Genomic DNA, 23,905 nt, shown 5'->3' with positions numbered 1-23,905 from the left:
AATATAGAAAGCACATGAAAATATGAAATACATTTAAGATGTCCAGTTTAAATACCTATTTTTTAATTCTAACATACTCCTACTCAAACTACTAACTTGCATTTATATAGCATTTTAAAGTTTACCAAGTGCTTCTCTCAAAATAGGATGTTATTAGATAGTATAAATATTATTATTTCAATGATGAAATAGAGCCTGCCTATGATTACATAATTATTAAGTGATGGGAGCTGACATTCAAACATGGGTCTTCTAACACCAAATCCTTTGTTCTTTCAACTATCTAATGTGGTACAATAATCTTTACGTATCAAATATTCTCAGTAGAAAACGTAAGAATGTAAAAGTTGCATGATTTTTTTAAATATAGGAATGTTTAGAATGTATGAGATAACTTTTAAAAAAGTTTTTAAAAAATTTTAATATGCAGACTAAGAAACACTGCAATATCAACCCTGAAAATTGGGTTAGTGGAACTTTATGGCTGGGAATTAACTACAATCTTTCCTACCAAGGGATTCAGCTATATGAAAATAGTAATTATAGTTAATTCCCATTTTACCTTTGTGATGATGTCTCCCTAACAGGATTGCATTCTTTTTTAAAAAGATTTTATTTATTTTTGAGTTTTACAATTTTTCCCCTAATCTTGCTTCCTTCCCCCACAGAAGGCAATTTGCCAGGCTTTACATTGTTTCCATGGTATACATTGATCCAAATTGAATGTGATGAGAGAGAAATCATATCCTTAAGAAAGAAAAATAAAGTATAAGAGATAGCAAAATTACATAATAAGATAGCAGTTTTTTCCCCCTAAATTAAAGGTAATAGTCCTTGGTCTTTGTTCAAACTCCACAGTTCTTTCTCTACGTAGATAGTATTCTCCATTGCAGACAGCCCCAAATTGTCCCTGATTGTTGCACTGATGGAATGAACAAGTCCACCAAGGTTGATCATCACCCCCATGTTGCTGTTAGGGTGTACAATATTTTTTCTGGTTCTGCTCATCTCATTCAGCATCAGTTCATGCAAATCCCTCCTGGTTTTTAATAGAACAATAGTGTTCCAAGATATACATATACCACAGTTTGTTAAGCCATTCCCCAGTTGAAGGACATTTACTTGATTTCCAATTTTTTGCCACCACAAACAGGGCTGCTATGAAAATTTTTGTACAAGTGATGTTTTTACCCTTTTCCCTCATCTCTTCAGGGTATAGACCCAGTAGTGGTGTTGTTGGGTTAAAGGGTATGCACATTTTTGTTGCCCTTTGGGCGTAATTCCAAATTGCTCTCCAGAAAGGTTGAATAAGTTCACAGCTACAGCAACAATGTATTAATGTCCCAGATTTCCTACATCCCTTCTATCATCCATCATTGTCCTTTCTGGTCATACTGGCCAGTCTGAGAGGTGTGAAGTAGTACCTCAGAGATACTTTAATTTGCATTTCTCTAATAAGGAATGATTTAGAGCAATTTTTCACGTGACTATGGATTTGATTTCCTCATCTGTACATTGCTTTTGCATATTCTTTGACCATTTGTCAATTGGGGAATGGCTTGCTTTTTTAAAAATTTGATTCAGTTCTCTGTATATTTTAGAAATGAGTCCTTTGTTAGAAATGCTAGTTGTAAAAATTGTTTTTCAATTTACTACATTTCTTTTTATCTTGGTTATAGTGATTTTGTCTGTGCAAAAGCTTTTTAATTTAATGTAATCGAAATCATCTAGTTTATTTTTTATGTTCTCCATCTATTCCTTGGTCATAAACTGCTTCCCTTTCCATAGATCTGACAGGTAAACTATTCCTTGATCTTCTAGTTTGCTTATAATATTGTTTTTTATGTCTAAATCCTGTATCCATTTGGATCTTATCTTGGTATATGGTGTGAGGTGCTGGTCTAATCTAAATTTCTTCCATACTAACTTTCAATTTTCCCAGCAGTTTTTATCAAAGAGAGAGTTTTTATCCCAATAGTTGGACTCTTTGGGTTCATCCAACAGCAGATTACAATAATCATTTCCTGCTATTGCACCTAGTCTATTCCACTGGTCCACCACTCTATTTCTTAGCCAATACCAGATCTGGTAGGGCTGAGCCACCTTCTTTTGCCCCTTTTTTCATTGAATCCCTGAAAATTCTTGACCTTTTATTTCTCCATATGAATTTACTTACAACTTTTTCTAACTCATTAAATAACTTTTTGGAATTCTGATTGGTAGGGCACTGAAACAAGTAGTTTAGTTTTGGTAGAATTGTCTTTTTTATTATATTTTATTTTATTATATATTATATTATATTATTATATTATTTATTATATTATTTTATTATATTAGCTTGACCTATCCATTTGCCCAGTTATTTAAATCTGATTTTATTTGTGTGAGAAGTGTTTTGTAATTGTTTTCAAAACATTTCTGAGTCTGCCTTGGCAGATGGACTCCCAGGTATTTTATATTGTCTGAGGTTACTCTGAATGGCATTCAAGCTCTTCCTGCTGTATTTTGTTAGTCATATATTGAAAAGTTGAGGGTTTATTTTATATACAGGATTGTATTCTTAACATTAAAGGAAAATACACTTTTAGGAACTTTATGATCTAAAATAGAATCATGAATAACAAATGGAGTCCATTGGCATGCACAATCATCAAAGGAATCAGAAGACTGACTCTGCTTGGGTGTATTCTTCTACATAAAGACACAGCCAAGAATTGTAGAGGGTGATATGGTATAGATTTGTGACTTGTACTAATAATACTTACACCCTTCCTAGTACATGACACCTTTCTAATTTAAAAGAAGCTGAATTCAAGGGGGCAAGAAATATAAGGAAATAATGAGTATTAGTTAGGAAGAAAATTTTCCAAATTTTCTCTATCCTAAGTGTCCCAAATACTTTATAGATGAGTAGCCAATTCTTTAAATTGATCATCCTTATAGTATTACTGTTACTTACAATGTTCTCCTAGTTCTGCTCCCTTCACTTTGTATCAGTTCATATTAGTCTTCCTAGTTTTTTCTGACACCATGCCCCTTGCCATTTCTTGTAGCACAATATTATCCTATCAAAATCATATACTGTAACTTGTTCAGTCATTACCCAATTAATAAGCATTCCTTTAATTTCCAATACTTTGCCACCACTACCACCACAAATACACAAAAAGCGGCTATATTTTTGCACAAATAGGTCCTTCCTTTTATCTCTTTGGGATACAAGGGCATGTCCACACAGTATTATAGCAGGAAATTTAAATTGCTCTCCAGAATGGTTGGACTAATTTACAACTCCACCAACGGTGAATTAGTGTCCCTACTTTTCCACATCTCCCCCAGTTTGTCACTTTTCAGTCATATTAGCTAATCTAATAAGTATGAAGTAGTATTTCAAAGTCACTTTAATTGGTATTTCTCTGTAGTAATTTAGAACTTTTTTTTTTTTAATGTGACTATTATTAGCTTTGAGTTCTTCTGAAAACTACCTGTTCATATCCTTTGACCATTTTTCAACTAGGGAATTTTTTTTATAATTTTTTCTAAATGTTCTTGTTTTTTATAAATTTAGATCAATTCCTTTGACAGTTGAGAAAAGAGGCCTTTATGGTAGAAACTTGCTGTAAATTTTTTCTCTCATCTATCTTCCTGTCTTCCTTCTAATTTTGGCTACAACAGTTTTGCTTATGCAAAAGCTTTTAAATTCCAGGTACTCAAAAAAATGTCTATTTTACTTCCCATAATGCTATCTCTTCTTTGGTTATAAACTTTTTTTTTAAGGTTTTTATAAGGCAAACGGAGTTAAGTAGCTTGCCCAAGGCCACACAGCTGGGTAATTATTAAATGTCTGAGACCGGATTTGAACCCAGGTATTCCTGACTCCAGAGCTGGTGCTTTATCCACTATGCCACCTAGCCACCCTATAAACTCTTTCTTTATCCATAGATCTGATAAGAATTTACTTGTTAGCTTTATATCTAAATCACTTAACCATTCTGACCTCTTAGCAACTGAAGTGAGATATTAGTCTGTGTGCCAAAGGGCTTTCTATTTTTTTTTTTTTTTTAGGTTTTTGCAAGGCAATGGGGTGAAGTAGCTTGCCATACAGCTAGGTAATTATTAAGTGTCTGAGTTCAGATCTGAACTCAGGTACTCCTGACTCCAGGGCCATTGATCTATCCACTGCTCCATCTAGCCGCTCCACGGCTTTCTAGTTTTCCCAGCAATTTTGGGGTTTATCAAAAACTAGATAACTATATTCATTTACTATCATGTTGTAGTTACCAAAACTATTTCATTAATTCACCACACTGTTCTTTAGCCAGCACTATATTGCTTGATGATCACCACTTTGTAATATAGTTTGAAATCTAGAACTGCTAGGCCACCTTCCTTCACATTTTTTTAAATCAATTCCCTTGATATTCTTGACCTTTTGTTTTTCCAGATAAATTGCTATTTTTCTGCTTATAACTAGTATTTCTTGTACGATAGTGGCGATAATGGACATTTTTGCATCACCCTTGATCTTACTGGGTTTCAAGTTTATCCCCACTAAAGATGCTTGTTGTTGATTTCAGGTTAAAACTGTTAATCATTTGAGAAAGATTCCATTGATTCCTATACTTTTTAATGATTTTTTAAAAAAATAATGAATGGATGTTGTAATTTGTCAAAGGTGTTTTCTGTAGCTTTTCAGATATTATAATTTTTATTGTTTTTGTTACTGATGTGATCATTTATGTTGATATTTTCCCAATATTGAACTAGTCCGACATTGTTCTTCAGAGTCAGTTGGTCTCATCCTAATCTATTTTTAGGTTTTTAGACTTTTCCTTTCACTAGAGTATCTTTCTTCCCAGCCTCTTTATAAATCTTCTTAAATATAGGTCTGATCATGGCTCTCTTTTGTTCAATGATTTTTTTATGAGTTCTTATTGAATTTTAATAGTGGGCGGAAAGCAAGAGCAATAGATTTTGGATTGGGGAACTTGGAATTTTGAGTCTTGGCTCTGTCACTTATTAGCTGTGTAATACCAGACAAGTCACTCAATTTCTTCATATATAAAATGGGCATTTTTTTTGGTACTACTTAATGTCTCATGACTATTGTAAAGAAAACACTTTATAAAGAGCTATAAAAATGCATCACCACCATTAAACCCCAAATTTCTTATTTAGTTTTTCTTTTATCTTTTTTTTAACTGTTTGTTTTCAAGATCTTTCCCATCATCTGGACCTGACCTACCTTTCCAGCATAATTTCACATACCTCTCTTGACCTCTCAAGATCACAGCCATTCTCTGAATGCATCTTACAGTTTTCTGCCTCTTCAACTTTTGAACAAGCCATTCCTTTCCCCTGAAAAGTTCTACTCTCCTGACTATTCCCATTTCCACATGTTCAAATCCTACTGATCCTTCCAAGGACATTGAAAATATACTTGTCATTTCTTGATCCCTGTCCCTCTCCAAATCAAGGTTTACTCTTTCTCCTGTGAAAGTCTATAGTATTTTGAAGGGGTTGTCTCCAGTTATCCCAATGTTTATTGGGCACTAGACCCAGATGGCTGAGGAAGAGAGAGTGGGGGGGGGGGGTGACTTTGCCCAGCCCTGCCTCATTTAAATCCAATTCACCTAAACAACAACAGTACTTTATCCTTTTCTTTAGATGCTTAATCATATTGTCTCTTGTTTTATTCTTATTTGTATATACCTATTAGGTGAGTTCTGTTCTGTAAATGTAGAATGAATGAACAAGTGCCATTCCACACAGTATTACTCCGCCCCTCCCCACCCAATACATCATCAACAAATCATCCAGTTTATGTCTGCCATCCATCCAGTAAAATCACAGAATCTTAAAGTTGAAAGAGCTCTCATAGATCTAATCCCACTTACTTAAACAGGAAAAGGCCAAAGTTAATCTTGTATGGATTATTTCTGATGAAGTGATGTTAGCTTTATTTTGCCCCAGGCAATGGGGTTAAGTGACTTGCCCAAAGTCACACAGCTAAGGTAATTATTAAGTGTCTGAGGCTAGACTGCTCTATCCTCTGTGCCTGCCTGTCTATATGTTAGCTTTTAAAAATCATTGCATATCAAAGTATTTTTAAAATCACAAAAATCCCTCAATCCTCCTGCTGTCTTTTCCTTTTTAAAAGAGGAGATATAAGATGTATACAGGGGCAGCTTGCTGGCACAGTAAATAGTGCACCAGCCCTGGAGTCAGGAGAACCTGAGTTATAAATAAAAAATAATTTTAAAAGATGTATACAGTCAAGTATAAAAAAAGATGAATTAAGATTAAGCATGAACTATGAATTACAAAGTACTAGTAAAAGATGGGACTATTTAAACCCTCTTACTCTGGAAACTTTGGAATACTGAAAAAATTAATATGCATACTGAAAAAGCAATTTAGTATGAAAATTCAATGACAATACTTTGCTTGAATGTCTTATTAAACTGTAATATAAATGAAAAGCACAGCATTTGTATTTAAATGTTTATTTCTAACTGCTAAATGATTGTCTCTTGTGGAAAGGAATTCATATATCAATACTGACTTTGGGAGAATGAGGAGGGGGAAACACCCTGAAATCATTCTAGGCTTCCTTGAGGTAGTCCCAGTTCATGACCTCTTTCAGGCAGAAAATGCCCTGATTTCCTATTGCAGAGCCAGTCAGGTATAAGATACTGCAAGGACCTGCTAAGGGCCTGAGGACCTTTGTCAGTGGCTTACTCTTTCACAATGGAACACTAAAACAGTCTCAGAACCAACTCTTCTGAGCTTCTCCTTCTGATTCCAAGCTTCTAACCTATCTTCTTAGAATATAATATACTTTATACAAAAGTCCAATTTTGTCATGCTGAAAATCTGCAGAGCTCTCTACTGCTTAGCAAGTTTAGTTCCCTAATCTGGAGTAGACTACCTCCGCAATGTCTCTAACCTTCCTTCCCAAAAGTATTTCAAAGTGCCACCCTTCATGTCTCACTATTTTAGTCAATTTAGACTAAAAGTGATCTTCCAATTTTGTCCAATCTCCTATCTGAGTACTCTATAAAAATATTCTCTTCTTTCATCACGTCAAGGCTGAGCTGAAGAACCACCTCCACTATGAAGTCCTGCACAATTCTACCTCTGTCAGCTGAAAGTGAGCTTGCCCATATCCCTTTCTTTTTGTTGTTGATGGGTTTGCTTATGTCGACTCTTTGAGACTCCATATGAGGTCTTCTTGGCAAAGATACTAGAGCTGCTAGTCTCCAGGTCATTTTATAAATGAGGAACTGAGGCGAAGGGGGTTAAGTGACTTGTCCAGGGTCTCAGACTGTGGTTCAAATCCAGCCTCAGACGTTTACAAAGAAAAATCTTGACTCCAGCCCTGGCAGTCTGTCCACACTATGCCAGCTACCTAGTAGCAAAGTATTTATATTTCTCCATGAGACTGTAAGATTCTTGAGGCCAAGATAATATAACTTGATATTCTACACATTTCAGGTTTATCAACTGTTTCTTGAATTGAATTCTAGGTCACAGAGTTTGCCATGTCCTAACAAATGACTAATAATGATCCACTGGACCTTCATTCTCTTCCCAGAACTCCTCTTATTGTTGACATTGAGTTCTTTTCCTAATCATTCAACCTCTGCTTTTCATCTGTTTCCAAATTCTTAGATTTATATTTTATGATTTTGAAACTTAGTTTTAGTTAGTTAGCATTTTAGTTAGCATTTAACAACGTCTTGTGGACTAGAAAAAGACATTGAGTCTCTGGGTCCTCAGGTATGGTCAGTCACCTAATAATAGCAAAGACCTAGAGCTCATGATCAGAATAACATGTTAGCCTGAGAAAAACAAAAAGGGAGGTGGGATATGATGCTGGCCAGATTAAGAAAGGCTACTGTCCTTGAAATAAAGGTGGAACAGAGACTTGTTTACAATAATGATAGATGAACATTTATATATATTGCTTTAGGGTTTAGAAAATATTTTCCATATAGTTCCTAATTTGAATCTGGAAAGTCACAGAGAGGTAATTTTCTCAAAATCACACAACTGCTACTCTATTAAATGCTTAAATATTCACAAAATGTAACTTATAGAATTCATTTCAAAGAACTAACCAGACAAGGGATCTAAGTGGTAAAAAAATTTCTGGAGAGTTTATCTTCTCACTGAGTTCAAGCAACTCATCAGACTCTTAAGTTACATTTGAGTTGCTGATCTGTATTGGTGGAGGGAGGTTCCCCTGTGGGCGATTCCTATTATAAGATAATTAAAACTATCTGATACATACCTTACTGATGATGATGATGATATGATAGATATGAAATAACACAAAACAGTATAAAAATGTTATACAGATGTAATAGACTATTACTGTTGTTAAGTAACTTTATTGTTTATGTTACATTCATCTGAAAAGTCCCTAATTATTACTTATTGGGCCTAATTCCTCACTTTTTCCTTACCATTTTTAGCTTAGTCTTATCATCTCTTTAAGTGATAAAGTATGAAGCTTCATAATCTTTTTAGAAAAACATTTTTACCTTATTACCTTTTATGAGGCTCTATCCTATTCCATGCATTTGTGGCAGAGAAGCATAGTACTTTCCATCTATCAAGTATTTAACAAACTAATTGCATCAAAATGTCATTATGTGTTCAAAAAATTCTAATGATATTTTCAGTTTTTATTCCAATTTTTCATTATTCAAATTGATATTTCAGTTTTATATTCTAACATCCACTGGCATAGATTTTTTTATTTACCATGAGAAAGTAATACATTAAAGATATATTCTAAATGCACACACAAAGATCATAATAATTTGTTTTGATTTAGCACCAGTATAAACATTTTTAACTCGAAAAAGTGTAAAAGATGCCCTGGATAGGTAATTGTGGATTGATACCCACTTAGCTTAGAACAGGACCTGGCCCAGAGTAAGGTCTTAATAAATGCCAGGTGATTTGGTGACAAGTATCACAAATTCTCTATGGAATTCACAAGTCTCTTCTATTCTTAAGTCAAAAGTAAAACAAAACAAAATAACAGTTTGGGTGTGCTTCACAAAGGTGGATATGTTTTCCAGTCACATTGACCAATCCTTTACCTACCTTTAAGGCAGACATAAATAAGGTGTACTCAGATTCCCAATCCCAGTTTCTGTGAAGTGTTTTTAAGGCATGAGTGATTACCACTATGGACAGACAAACCCAGGACAGCTTTTTGAGCACACTGTTTAAAACAAAGACAAAATTACATAAAATCTCAGAAGTGATTCCAGAAGCAATCAAGTTCAACAACAGAATGACACAACTTTACAATGGCCAAAAATTGCTTCAAGTTAAATATCCTGAAATTAACTTTCAAATCTATCTTTTTAGTGTAAGTACATTTCAGATATTTTGAAAAATATCCCTAGCTGACAAAAATACAAGATGGCTAAAAAATAACTTTTAAAGTTAATTGCTCTTTTAATATATAAAATGAAGATAATAATTTCTACCTTCCTGATGGTGGGACTGGAATAACATTATTATGTGTATGTGTGTGTGTGCATGTGTATATACATATACATGTACATGTATATGTATATATACACACACATACACACATATGTATACATACACACATATACACACACATATATGTTCTTTGTAAACTAAGATGTACTATGTAAATATGTGCAATATTAAAACGATCACTTTACAAAGCACAATGTCAATTTAAAGGTGAATATAGTGATGTAAAATTTAAAAGTGGAGACCACTGGAAAAATACAATTTGAGGTTTACGATAAATTCTTGTAAGTATACAATTCCTAATAAAGTGTTCTGAAGTGAGTAGGTAGCTAATAAATGATTGTATTTTATCAAGAAATGAGAGGGCAAAAGCTTGTAGATTCCATAGATATCTCATGCTTCTATAAAATACGTATCAAATATATTCTTTAAAACACATCAGAAGACACTGGATGTGGTGAGCACAGAATGACATCAGAAACAAACTTATGCATTAGCAAAGTAAACAATTGCCTCAGACACTTATTAGCAGTGTGATCTGGGCAAGTCACTTCACCTTTTTTTGCCTAAAATGATTGAACAACAAACTACATGCACCAAATCCTCTGCCCAAGCCATGGAAGTGAAAAGGAGAGAAGGGAGCTCAATGAAAATATTGCAAAAGTAGAACTGACAAGAGGATGCTGAGGTTGAGAACCTAGGTGAAGAGTACCAAGGAAGACTGTTATATTGAACTCAAAATCAACTTAGAAAGATAGAAGCATAAGCAGCCCACCAGGATTTAGAAAGGGCTTAGATGGATAAGCGAGCATTATTTTCCTGGCCAGCAGAGCTGGAGTCTGTGTGACTGCTTGAGGCAGCTAGTAATGAAAACTAAGAATAAAGTTTTTTTTTTTTAAAGGTTGTTGTGGAAATAACGATCAAAAGTTTCAGGGTAGATATAACTAAAATCCATGAAGTCAGAATTGCTATATTTTTAATGTTTCTCTTTTCTCTTTCAAGGAGAATGCCATTTGGACTTTTAAGGACAGAATCAAAAAAGGACCTAGAATCAGAAGATCTGAATTCAAGTTCTGACTCTCCCCTTCATCTGTTAAGATGCCAAGCAAATCATCTCACCTAATCTGTAAAATGAGAAGTTTGCACTGGATTTCTAAACTCTGATATTCTATGATTCTGAGCAATCAGCACTGAAAACCAAGATAAATGAGAAGTAGAGCAGTATATGGAAGTCTCCTCCATAAGAACGATTCTTAAGGCCTGACAAACTACATCTAAGAATAATGAGATATGATTGCTGATCTAATACTATGACTGAAAAAAATTGTGATGACTATAAAGTTGCTATAAGATTACACATGAAAAAACATTGCTTCCATTTTCAAATAATAGACTTGGTAAATTTGTTTCATACACAAATTCTAGGATTTTGTGATTTGTGAACTATTGGAAATGTAGCAATCTTTATTTAAATTAAATTTTATTTTCATAGAGTCACCTCTTCCCCACCTCCTTCCCCTTTCCACTTCACTGAGAAAGGAAGAAAACAAAACTCCTATTACAAACAGGTATTGTAAAAGAAAATGAATTCCTGCACTTTCCATGTCCAAAAGACAAAAAAAGTCTTGATCTGTGCCGAGTCTATCACCTGTATCAGAAGAACATTTCATCAAAAGTCCTCTGCAATCACTGTATTAGTCACTGTATGGTCACTGTATTGACCCTAAGTCTTTCAAAGTCTTGTCTTTACAATATTATTTTTATTATAAAAATTGTTCTCAAGGTTGTTCACTTTGAGATGGAAGGATGATTTAAAAAAATCAGCAAAGATTGATCATACCAGCTTATTCTTACTTTCCATAAATATTTTGTATGTTTTTATAAACATGTGTGTCTATTCTCCCATTAAAACATCAGCTGTGTCAATAGAGATTGTTTAATCACTATGTAACTCCAGCATGTTGTTTGACTCAATAGCTGTGTGTTGATTGATAACAAGAGTAGTAATTGGGAAATACCTAAAGCATGATACATCTCCATTACAGAGTAAGGCAGATGAGAAAGTTTCTCAGGCCATCTCTACGGACAAGAAAAGATTCCGAGCTATTTAAAGGAAAAACCCAGAGATTAGTGATTAAAATCAATGTCAACCTAGAAGCAGATTCTAGAGTACCCTAGGAATTGGTCTTAAAACCAATGAATTGGATGAAGATAGAGGGCAAGCTCCTCAAGACTGAAGATGATACAAATTTGGCAGACTAGTTAGCATGGTGGATAAGCTCTTGTCATCAGTTTCTTCCACTGTAAAAATGAGAGAATTGGACTCTGACCTCTGGAACCATGATTCCTAACAAACACCTGCCAATGGTCAGTTCATATCACAGAATCTAATATAAACATTTAGTAGAGGGATTGGAAAATCTCCCAAATTGGCAGAGCAAGCAAGTGAGGCGAACTGAGAAATTTAAAGAAATAAACTAATCAATTAAAACTCAAAACAAGAACACTTCCAGAATACTCCCACACCCGCTTTAGGATACTTGGGCCTCTCTGATTTAGTTTTATAATTAGAAATCATCAATTTGAACTAAAATTACTTGAACTTACTTTCTTTTGGATAATTTTCGCCATCCATGAGCAACTAAAATACAGAATCCCATGCTAGGTACATACAATACTCGCTCTGCAACCACAAATCCAACTGGAAAAAAGAGGTTTGATGCAGGAATAAATGGCAGTGCCATTAAACATAGGGCCTATAAAGAAAACACCCAGAGATTTTGGTAAGTTTAATGAGAGCAATAAAACAAATAAAAAATAACAATAAGAGATCTCCTTTTGATCAGACAATGACATAATGACTATAAGAAAGAGATCCATTTGAAAGCTGTTTTCAAACTGAATGAGGCAAGTGTAAGGATCCTGCCACAAAGGCCTTTCTGTAGTAACAGAATGTGTTCAGCATATCCGAATGTCCTAGAATGTCTCTGCTCTTAAGACTCTCAAGGGGGATTTGTTTAGGAATAATTACTAAAAAGCAGAAATTACAACTTCTAATATATATATTCTACTTATTCATTGAGAGCTTAAATTTAGGGTAATAATATCAGATTCAAAATAAATTGTTGAAATATTCAATCAAATTTTACTTTCTTCTCTGCAAGTCATTCCTATGGGCTTTTATTAAAACAAAAATTGAGAAAAGTATATATGTTCATCTCTACAATAAGGCACACAAATAAAAGCTCCTTATTAAATCTCAGAAATTTGAAACATTTAACATTTCTTTCAATCAAGACAACAAATAGAATTACAAAAAAATTTGAAACAGAAAATTAGCACAGAAAATTAATAATAAAATATAAGTTTTCTTTTATATTTCTTAACTACTTTGAGTAACCATATTGTTATACTAAAACCTTGTACTCTGAAATAAATTTAATCTTTACTCTAAGGAATTTTGCATCCTCATCTCACCATTCTGTCATTATCTAGAGTAGCTAATTGAGTGAATCAAAGTAGGTCTGGCCACAGAAGATTTGAGATAAAGCTTATTTTTCTCCATGCTTTTATTCAGTCCTTTTACTTTTATAGAAGCAATAAAATACATAAATAAAACAAACACCTAAATGAATTTTTGCGAATGCATAATAATTAAAAAAACAAAGACAGGAGGAAATATGAAACACCTCATAAGGCTTTGTAGGTAAAACACCCCAAAAAGCTGAGTTATAAAGTTTAGAATAAGACAAAGTCCTTGCCTGCATGGGACTATAATTTTAAATAATAAAAGGCACAATTAAAAAAATATCCTTTTCAAGGATTTTCTGCTTTTTTTGTAGTTTAATAAAAAAAAGACTAATCATTAAGAATCACTAAAAATAAGTAGTATAAGACATTAAAAAAATGAAACTATTAAGTAAGAAAGACATTCTTACCATTAACACAGTCTTTGAAGAGTTACCAGGATATCGAACACTGAATACTAATAGTGATCCCAAAAAGCAAAAGAAAACAAATGTGGCAAGATTTCTGATGTCTAAAAAAGACTCTATAAGTGGTATTGTCCCCATTGTCCAATCACAGCACAGTTCTGAAGGATTAAAGAGAAGCCACGCATTTACAGGAAGGAGGTAGTTAAAAGTCAACTGCCTTGTAGGAGTTGGGCTTACTGCAGCTGGATTATCAAATCTGGAGGGATGAGGGAGAAAAAAATGGTTTTGAAATCATGTTTTCAAAGTCTTCAATGTATATAAATAAGAATTAAACACAATATTGTAATCCTAAGTAGCAATTTAAAAGTGTATTTTCTAAGTTAATGAAAAAAAAGAACTCTATAAGTTATATTCTTTCAAACTTTTTAGTTAAAACAAAAAACTTCTAAAATAAAAATTACAAAAAATTACCTTTAAAAACGTATTGCTATTAGTAAATATTCCTACCTAGAACCCAAGATAAATGCTACCTTTGATGGTGAAACGTGACCAACCAGGACACAACTCCTAGGATAATAACCCTGTGATATGTTATTATACCCATTTTACAAACATGAAAACTGAGGCTTGGAGATAAGTGTCTTATTCATGGTCACACAGTGAGATCAGAGGCAGTAAAAGCACCCAGGGTTTTCTGTCTTCAAGTTTAAAACATTTTCAACTAGACTGTATTGCCTCTCCTGTGGTTTATTTAGTCAGTTAACCAATTAAAACACAAAGGAGAAGGCTTTTTTTAACAATAGTACTCTAAAGTGTACATGTATCACACCCCTCTAGTCTAACCATAATGAGACACATTGACACCATTCCCATCCCTCTTTTTACTCTGAAACACTGTTTTGAGTAAATTGTTTAGAAACGATTTTCCCTTTACGAACAGCTATAAAGCTGAAGTTAACCAGTCTGAAGTAAATTAGCTATCTGAAAGAAAGGCTCTAAGTTCAATAATGCAAAGAGGAAATGATAGATTATATCTGGATTCTCTTTTTGTACATTAGTTTCTTTGGATTTATAATTGAAGATTTCAGGGTTTAGGAGGGTTTTTGAAGGGAGACAGGATCTCTGGAATGAAAGGGTACTGCTATTTGATGAGAAGATAGAGGTAAACAGTTCACCACTTCTCTAAAGATCTTGGTGTTAATTGGTGGAACACAGACACAAACCAAAAAAAGTCCTTATTCTATAAGTTGATTTATTGTCAAGAAATCAGAGCTCCAGACCTTTGATAGCATTAATCAATTAGACGGGAATTATTAAACAAAATTCTTTCCTATAATGCCAGTTTATTTTATTTATAGCAAGTCAATGAGCACAATAAGGCTATGCTATTAAAAAAGTGGTGTTTTTAAGAATAAAGTCACAAAAGTTTGTCTCAAATTGAGTATTCTAAATCTATCTTTCTGAAATATCTATAACCATTCATCAAAAAACTTAGAAAGCATCAACTTATTAGTATGGCTCTTACCTGGTAAATACTGGAAGCTGAGATTGAATAACCTGGACTCTGATCACAACAAGCAATAGTGTACTGAACATCAAGACAATAAGTTTTAGTAGTATCTGCAGCAGAGAAAAAGGAATACCGCCCTTTCCACGAAGAATCTGCATAGCAGTAGTATACAATAATGGCAATGTATACTGGCAAGGAGAAAAGTGTTAAATAGTTAGCTTAGTTCATTAACAAAATTAAAACATTAAACACTAGACTAAAGACAAGTTCAGATAGGTATAAAGTATAACATTCACAGAGGTGAAGAGAAATCAGCAGAAATTTTTAAACATGACATGGATTAAGTCTACAAATGTTATAAGATAAAATAATTAAGGCCCAAAATAAAAAAAAAAATTTAGAATTAGCCTTTGGTTTGAAATTGGATTTAACAATTATATCAATAAATTTTCAGAGTTAGTAAAGAAGGTAGTCATTTCTTTTTAAAAATATAAAACCAAGCTTATTTACTATTAAAAATTAATTTGCCTCTAAAGCAAAAAAAGTTGAATCCTATTTAAACAGAAACTGATCAAAAATTTAATTGAATTGTTAAAAAAAAGAAGCAATACGAAAGTTTAGACTTTACTTACTCCTTGTGCTATAAACACTTCATAGACACAGCATATCCCCACAACAGTGACTCCCTGTTCTTTACATAATGTGGCAACAGCTACTAGAACCACAGTCAATGCAATTGGAGTCCATACTAAAAAGAACAAAAGCATTATGAAATAATCTGATAACAGCATAAAAATAAATTGGATTTGACTGCTATTTTTGATTACTGAAAAAAAAGGCCCCAATATATACTTCAAAAAGCCCTATATGTAGCCTATTGCTCCCAAATCCTTCTTGTTTAAAATGTAATATCTATTTCAATTTTATGTGAATCCTTCACTTGAACTTGGAAAGGAATGTTAATTATGTTTCACTTTCAATCTCCATTGCAGAGTGAGCTTGGTGCAGTGGAGTGAAGGGGGCTCATTCAAATACTGTCACACAACCAAGCTGATCACTTCACCTCTCAGTGCCCCCATACAACTCTTTAAAATAAGAATCCCTCTTCCCCTCCAACAATGTGTCAGTGAAGAAAATTAGGCTGCAGTGATACTGGGCAGATTTATTAGTGGAAAGGACCTTATCCAGGCCTCAAGAAATGCATAAATATGGAAGAAAGAAGAAAAGATATTTTAGAAATCAAAAACATCTTTGCTTTTGGCCAACTTATTCCACTGTCTTGCACCCACTCTAGAGAGGTCAGCAAGAGAAATGCCCTATATTAGCTAAAATATTCGTAGTATTATTTTTTTTTTTGGTGGCAAAGTAGAACCAAAGTGAGTGTCCAATGATTGATACAACTTTACAAACCATAGTAAATCAACATATTAGAAAACTGTGAAATAAGAAATGATAGAGAGGAAATACTCAGAAAAATATGGGAATTCAGAAGGACAAATATATACAGTGAAATAAGCAGAAACAGAACAACAAACACATTTAAAAGAAGTGAACTAAATGCTATTAAAGGCGCTACAGAATATGGACTAGTAGGGCAGAAAGCTGCCTGATTATTGTATTAGCTTGGGGGTAACTTTTTTTGATACAAGGAGATATTCTGTCTGGAAGGAGGGGGCAGAGAGAGGTAGCAGATGCAAAACCAAAAAATAAAACATTATTAAAACGAAAACAAAATGTGTTTGCCAGAAGTCATCTTTGGTGAAGGAGGTAAAAGAGGAACAAGTGTCACCGAGGGAATGAGAACGGCAAGCTCAGCTTCTATGAGCCCTATGTGATGTGGCAGAAAGCTGAGTATCAATAAATGGCAGTGAATGTGGTAGAGTGGAAACAGATGACAAAGGGTTCCAAGAGTCAAGCAGAGGGATCCAAAATCTTGCCCTTCCTAGGAGGCAGGACCAGCCAAGGTGCATGGCTCTAAGGATACAGAAACAATGACTCTGACTGGTCAGTCCAGCTGAGCAACCAATGACTGCACAGCAGGATGGCCAACTATTGTTTACTATGAAATTACACATTCACTGTAATATGGGCAGGTCTATATGGCTAAAATTCTATGCGATTCTGCACTAATTGAGTTACTATTTTTCCCCAGTGCCTGTTACAGCTGGGTCATGGAGGCGTCTTCCCTAGGCATCTCTGGCCACAATTTCTACATCTATAAATGAAAACATTCTCTTAAAAAAGTACATTGCCACTGAAAAATTCCATAAACCACTACTTCTAGAAATACTATATTACTTCAAACATCTGCAATTTCAGTGACACGGGTGTATGAGTTAGATTTCGTAGAGGATATACAACAAAAAAAATTTAACAATCACTTTCCTTGCCTTAAAGTCTCTTCCAGCTCTAAAACTGTATGGATCCAAGCTGATTTGACACACAAGCCATTATCTGTCAAACTAAATGGGGGGATAGTGGTATGGCTAGTTCAAAAGTGCAAACATTGGAATCCTTCATATTTGCCTTTCAAATGCTTGACATCATTCTCCAGTATATATTCAACAGAGTAAGTTTGAATTCTACAAGCATATCATTTCTGAAAAGATTAGACTATCTTGAATATGTTGGAAACTAAAGAGTAGAATGTCACTTTGAAATAATATGTAAAGAAAAAATAACTTTCAGTTCACTTCAAATGCATATCCACAGTGGATTTCTAAAGAATGAAAAGAACTTGCATGAGAAATGTGCCACTATTACCTCAGTATTATGGTAAAAGGGAAAGCAGTAAAGATTAAATGAATCATCCCAAATAACAATATTTAAAAATAAAGTTGGGGATTAGACTAAAAAACATTTAAATCATAGGGTCTTTCTACACAGCTCAAATTTTATGAGGAAAAAATATATATGTTCAGATATGCTTTCAATATGGCATTCTTCTGTTATTTTAATGATAAATCCAAAAACAGAATGCATGTTAAAGCAATTTTTGTATCCTAAAATACTGTTCTTTATTATTAAAAGAAAGCTTAGACATTTACCTATGGTGTTATTTGGACCTTTAGATTTGGTGTATGACAAAAATGCAGTTAGAAAAAAGATAGATGATAAAAGTTCTGCTCTTCCTACCACACCTGTTACCTAGAACAGAAAGAAAGACAAAAACAGAAAAGTAGGTTAATAGCAATGCCTTGAAAACCAGCTTTTTCAAAAAATTTGAGCGCCATGAATGTTAACATTCTTTGAGTGCCCTCATGTGGTGAGGGCCTATAACTTCTACTTACTCAAGCTATTCTTATCTTAAATACATAGTTTAGGGTTAAACACATCTTTAAGATATTCCATGCTAGGCAGGGACCACACTCCTTCCTTTTTTTGAAACTAACAAATATAGACATCTTCCCCAGAAAGTGGAGCTGAGTAACAGGGCAACTAAGTCTAAAGCTAGCAAAAAAAAAAAAAATTTTTTATCATGATTCTAATCAGTTATTCTTTGCATTTAAAAACATCCAATATGAAAATATGAATAAAAAATGTTAGAAATTATCCAAACTGAAAAAGGATCCTTTCCTTTTTAAGAGAATTAAATTTGGGTTTTTTTGAAATAATGAATTGCTATACTCCATTCAAGTATGTTTTTTTTCCACAACTCTTTAGAAATGCATCCTCTTGGGGACAGCTAGGTGGTCCAGTGGATAGAGCACCGGCCCTGGAGTCAGGAGGACCTGAGTTCAAATCCAGTCTCAGACAATTAATAACTGCCAAGCCATGTGACCTTGGGTAAGTCACTCTTAACTCCACTGCCTTAAATAGATAAAATTAAAAAAAAAAAGAAATACATCCTCTTGACTAAAGTGAGATACAAGTGAGATAAATTAAGTCTCAGAAGTAGTGACATGAATGCCAACTGTTTCTTTGTTGCTCTAGCCATAAAGATACCAGTAAGGACTGCTGCCAGTCAGGGGGTTGTGCAGCAGACAGAAAGCAGTTTGAGTTAACTCTGCTCCCCAGAGAGATCGAGCTGAAGTCCAACCAGGGCTCTTGGGGGGCAAGGACTGCTCTATGGTTTGAACACATTTCAACTAAGACACTTGCAGAAACTTCTTATTGGCCGCTTTTGCTGGTGGCTATGAACACCCTTCCAGAGATAAATAATACCTGGTAAAGACTGGATGCTGACTACTGAATGCTGAATAGCAAGGAGCACTTTAACAAACTTTCTCTTTTCAAATCTAATGGTTTTTAAGTGAAATTGTTCTAATTGGAAGTTACTGTAGTATATTTGCTAATCATTTTTCTTTGGCACTGTCCAGATCTGGCAAAGGCATGGTGAATACACTGCTGGGCTGGGGGAAGAGGACTTAGATTCCATTTAGGCTTTATTATTATACTTATTAACATATATTATACTTATTAGCTATCTTAGCTCAAGGGAAAAAGTGAAAGGAATTGCCACCAAAATTGAGAACTGAGATCCACACTGATGGAGGGAATTCCTAATGCAGATTGTAAAGAAGTTTCTGGGTCGATGGTGAGATTTTAAAAGATAAACTGATTATTTTTTTTAAAAAATTAGAAAAAGTGAGACTTTCGTTAGTTGTAATTTAATGGTATTTTTAATTTTACTCCTGGTGTGACTATTTTATTTGTGACCCCAATAACTGGCACATACTGAGTGCTTAATCAATGCTTATTAAGCAACAAAATTTAGATTAATAACAAAAAGCCCACTAAACTTTTCAAATATATGAATCAAATTTTAGTCTATTTAAGCATACTCTACTTATTATCTGTAGAGAGGGAAATGATTGAATATGAGTAAGAACTATACATGGTCATTAGTATCTAGTATGCAGTCCCTTCAATAACCAGTTATATAGTCCAGAAAACATTAATCATGGCAGTTTTTGGAATGGTCATCCCATTTTCAGACTGTATTGCTGCTTTTCTGAAAAATGATTTTCATTTTTACTGTTAAAAATATTAGGCAAATGAAATTAGTGTGTAATTAGTGTGTATATAATTACCATGTAATATATATGTATATATATGTATATATGTATATATGTATATATGTGTATGTATATATATATGTATATATATATATATATATATGATATTAAGTATTTTGAAAAACATGCCTTTTGTTTTCAGGTTTGAATAAATTAAATGAATCATAGTGAATTATTTAAAGAATTTGAAACACATTGAAATGGAGCATATACAATTCATTACTTTATCCAATTACTTTATACTTTTTCTCTGATTATACCAACTTAGAGAATAACATAGTTTCATTAAGTAACATCTAAATATGTCAAGGTGAAAAAAATTTTTTTATTTCTTGTGGAAACAGTATTATAGGAAAGTAAAATGCTACTAAAATACATGTAGATTTCAAAGAAAAAAAATCACCAGCAAAAAATAAATTTTAAAAATCTGTATTTTTAGATTTACCTACCGCTTCCGTGTGTATAGGGTGCACAGCAAACATCAAGGAGGCGATTATACTACTTCTGGGGTCCAGAAATAATTTGCAGACTCTAAGGAAGACCACACTAACCACAGCATGAAAAATCAGATTTAGCAGGTGGTAAGATACTGGTTTTAATTCACTATATAAATAGTTTAAACGAAATGTCAAAACTGTTAAAGGTCGGTAAGATTTGTGACTTCTTTCCTAAAAGGGAAAAAAAATACATTTAATACTATATTTAATTTAATTAATACATTTTTATTTAGTCATAATTTCAAATTTATATATAGCATGACCACTATGTTCAAAGGTACTTTGTACTTTATTTCTTAGCTAAGTCTAACAAAGGCCAAGAATATAATGATTTAAAGCAATAGTAATCATTACTAAATAAAATTTTTCTTAAGGTAGTAAAATTCAAGTAGAAAGCTATATAGCTTTAGAAATTTTTTTTCTCTTTTCCAAATTAAGTTTTAGAAGCTAAAGTCCTTTTATTCAAAATACTTTTCAGAGTATTGTTGGGAATGAAGGCAGAGAATGGACAGTAAAGGAAGGAGAACAGAAATTCCTCCTTACCAGATCTGGAGAGAAGAAATGTGGGACTAAGATCAGATGAAAATTGGGCACTATATGTCTCTTGAGCAAAAACAGAGGTCAAAGGGGAGCACAAGGTTTTCTATGTATTATGGATGCATTATGTAGAAGCAAGAGAACCAGATAATTTCTGGTTCAATTTCTAAAGGGACACAGGATAAAGAAAAGAAAATATAAGGTATGGTGTAGGTGCCTTATGTAGGTAAGGAACAGTTGATGAAGAAATAAAGCAGGTGTAAAAAAAAAAGAGAGGTATACTGGACAAATAGAAATATATAAAAAGTATAATCCAAAGACAAAGGATATACTGCTTAACATAATCATCTCGATGGAATTTGAACACTTAAATAAATCCAAGTCATTGCATGATGTATGAACAAGGATTAGTTCACAGAGAACATGTGACTTGTTCTCTTATTGTGAGGCTTACTTAATGTCCATATATAGCAGCTACTTCTTGATTCTAACAAGATATCTGAGAAGTATTTATTCCAAAAAAAAATTATTAGAAGATAAAATATACTTATGACCCTTGCTTTTCAGGTAATTATATATATATATATATGTATATGTATATGTATATATGTATATATATATTTATATGTGTGTGTGTGTGTGTGTGTGTGTGTTACACTATAAGATCACTGAGAATAGTGATTACTTAATTCTTTGTATCTGTACCCAAATACCTGGTCCAGTGCTTAATAAATCTTTGCTCATTGCTAATGGCCACTATGAGAAAACAGAATACTTTAATTAACCAAATTTTCCTTTAAGCAAGACTAAAAATAAGACATTGATGTCCACAGCTGTTAAAAATGCAACAGGAGTAAGATGTTTGGTAAAAGCATCCTTCTGAAAGTCTAAGAGATAAGATACATTTCCACTTGAAATGGAAGCTTACTAGTGGTTTTTTTTAAGTGAAAAAAACTGGATTTGGTAAAAGAGATGGGTGGTTCAAATTCCAACTCTAATATTATTGCTCATGTGATATTGCATGAAAAAGTGATAACCCATCTGAGGTCTCAACTACATCATTAATAAAATCAAAGAGATGGATTAGATTATCTGTGAGTCTACTCATACTGTCACTATTGTAATTCAAGCAAATATCGTATTGGCAGTCTGATGACATCTAAGGACCCTTTCTCAGAATGCATAAAATGAAATAATGCATAAAATAAAATAGTTGAGCTAAAAAGAAAACAAACTAATATTGAGAAATTTATCAAAATGCTTAACCATGTTGATGGACCCCCTATTCTAGTGTGAGTATACATTCCTTTTGCCCATAAGATTTGGAATATAGCATATAAAGAAGCCCATAAAGGTTACTCTAATTTGATTACTGGGTGTGAGATGAAGTTGAGAGGGAAAATAAGATCATATTAGAGAAAAAAAAAAGAAAGAAATGTTTATGGCAGCTTAGAGGAGTCCAGCACACTGAAAAAAGTTTTGGTAAAGGTAAGATCCACTATCAGGATGATTCTGTGGCCTTGTGGCAAGTGAGATAAGGTCCATTTTTTAACTTCCTCTATTAACTCTTTTTTTTGGTATCATTCTTTCTTATATCATTTAGTATAGAACTCTCTTTTATACTTATTGTTTGCTGAAATGAAAGGGGTTTACAACAAAAGGTAGACTTTACTACATATACATAATCTATATCTGGAATATTCTGAAAAACAACAAAGGTGCAATTTAAAGCACAATTCCAACTTTTATATTCCTTAATGGTGATAATTATCATAAATGAAGTCTTTTAAAACTAATTTCTGAAGTAGTTAAGCATTTAATTTGATCACAGGGTCTTTAGAGATCATGTACACCAGGTATGGCCAACCTTTCACTTATTCTGAGCTACAATGCCCAACAAAATCCCCTCAAAGACCACATACAGAATCCAATACCCATTAATGAATGAACACAAAACCAAATGCAATAATGTGTGAGCTGGGCACAAATTATCTATTTAACAAGCAGCTTTTTAGGGTAGACATTAGACCTTCTGTATGAAGAGGCTGGGGCAGAATGGAGAAGTAAATCATTTAACAATTATATAGAAGAAGAAAGCACCTTAAAAGAAAAGGAGGTATATTTCTGATTTCTCTACTTCCCTCTCCTGCTTTCTCTATTTATTTCAAGCTATCAGGATGGAACCTGTGAACAGATATTTTATCATCAGATGCTAGTGATTCACTTTTTTGACAAACTGGTGTAATACATGTAACAGATTAGGTTAAAAACATAATAGATTAGATTAAAAACATAGTAAGAATCAACATTTGTTACTACATGGTAGAAGGGAAAACAAGAAAAGCATAAATTCATTAAAGGAAATCACTGACTTTTTTTCTCACACAAACACACTGATTTTACACATACAAAGCACAAGCTGAATTGGTCAAGAAAGGAACCATGCTGATTAAAATAAAAAGGCACCAAACATGGTTATATTAAAACACTGGCACCTTCTGTTTCCTGTCAGCAGAGTGCATTCACAATTCAGTGAACATTTATTTTTTCTTATCAGCAAATTCTGAAATGACTTTGAAAAAAACCCACAAGCACTCCCAAGACAAACTTTAGCTATCACCTACCTCAGACATAGGGGTTCCCCAGAAGTCATTGTGAAACAAGTTCTTTAAAGGTGTGGAAGGATGCAAATCTTTGTTGTCCAATATTGCTGACACATCATCAAAAACGAACCCACAGAAGAGGCTATTCCAATAGCAGGCTATAACCACACTGACTATTAAGGCTATCTCTTTGAGACTTACAGCCATTGTTTCCACCAGCACTCATGGACTAAAACTGCAAAAGAAGACTTCATTAAGAGATACAGTACTGTATAAA

General features: G+C 33.4%; 1 protein-coding gene across 2 annotated transcripts in view; it reads right to left on the bottom strand.

The window, feature by feature from the left end:
- The window catches only part of TMTC3 (transmembrane O-mannosyltransferase targeting cadherins 3), a 60,802-nt gene that overhangs the window by 17,143 nt on the left and 19,754 nt on the right, over positions 1-23,905 (bottom strand). For both annotated transcript variants that reach the window (XM_074226553.1, XM_074226554.1), the window contains 8 exons: positions 23,650-23,863; positions 20,441-20,659; positions 18,021-18,120; positions 15,606-15,721; positions 14,989-15,161; positions 13,467-13,719; positions 12,136-12,284; positions 9,121-9,241 (listed from right to left, as the gene is read on the bottom strand). In XM_074226553.1, the coding sequence (XP_074082654.1) occupies positions 9,121-9,241; positions 12,136-12,284; positions 13,467-13,719; positions 14,989-15,161; positions 15,606-15,721; positions 18,021-18,120; positions 20,441-20,659; positions 23,650-23,835 (1,317 nt within the window). In that variant the 5' untranslated portion in view covers positions 23,836-23,863. The remainder of the gene's footprint in view (positions 1-9,120; positions 9,242-12,135; positions 12,285-13,466; positions 13,720-14,988; positions 15,162-15,605; positions 15,722-18,020; positions 18,121-20,440; positions 20,660-23,649; positions 23,864-23,905) is intronic.

Source organism: Macrotis lagotis, chromosome 2 (assembly GCF_037893015.1).
Source record: "Macrotis lagotis isolate mMagLag1 chromosome 2, bilby.v1.9.chrom.fasta, whole genome shotgun sequence".
NCBI lineage: Eukaryota > Metazoa > Chordata > Mammalia > Peramelemorphia > Peramelidae > Macrotis > Macrotis lagotis.
Note: the sequence above shows the minus strand (reverse complement) of the source record. Positions and strands in the feature narration are given on the sequence as shown.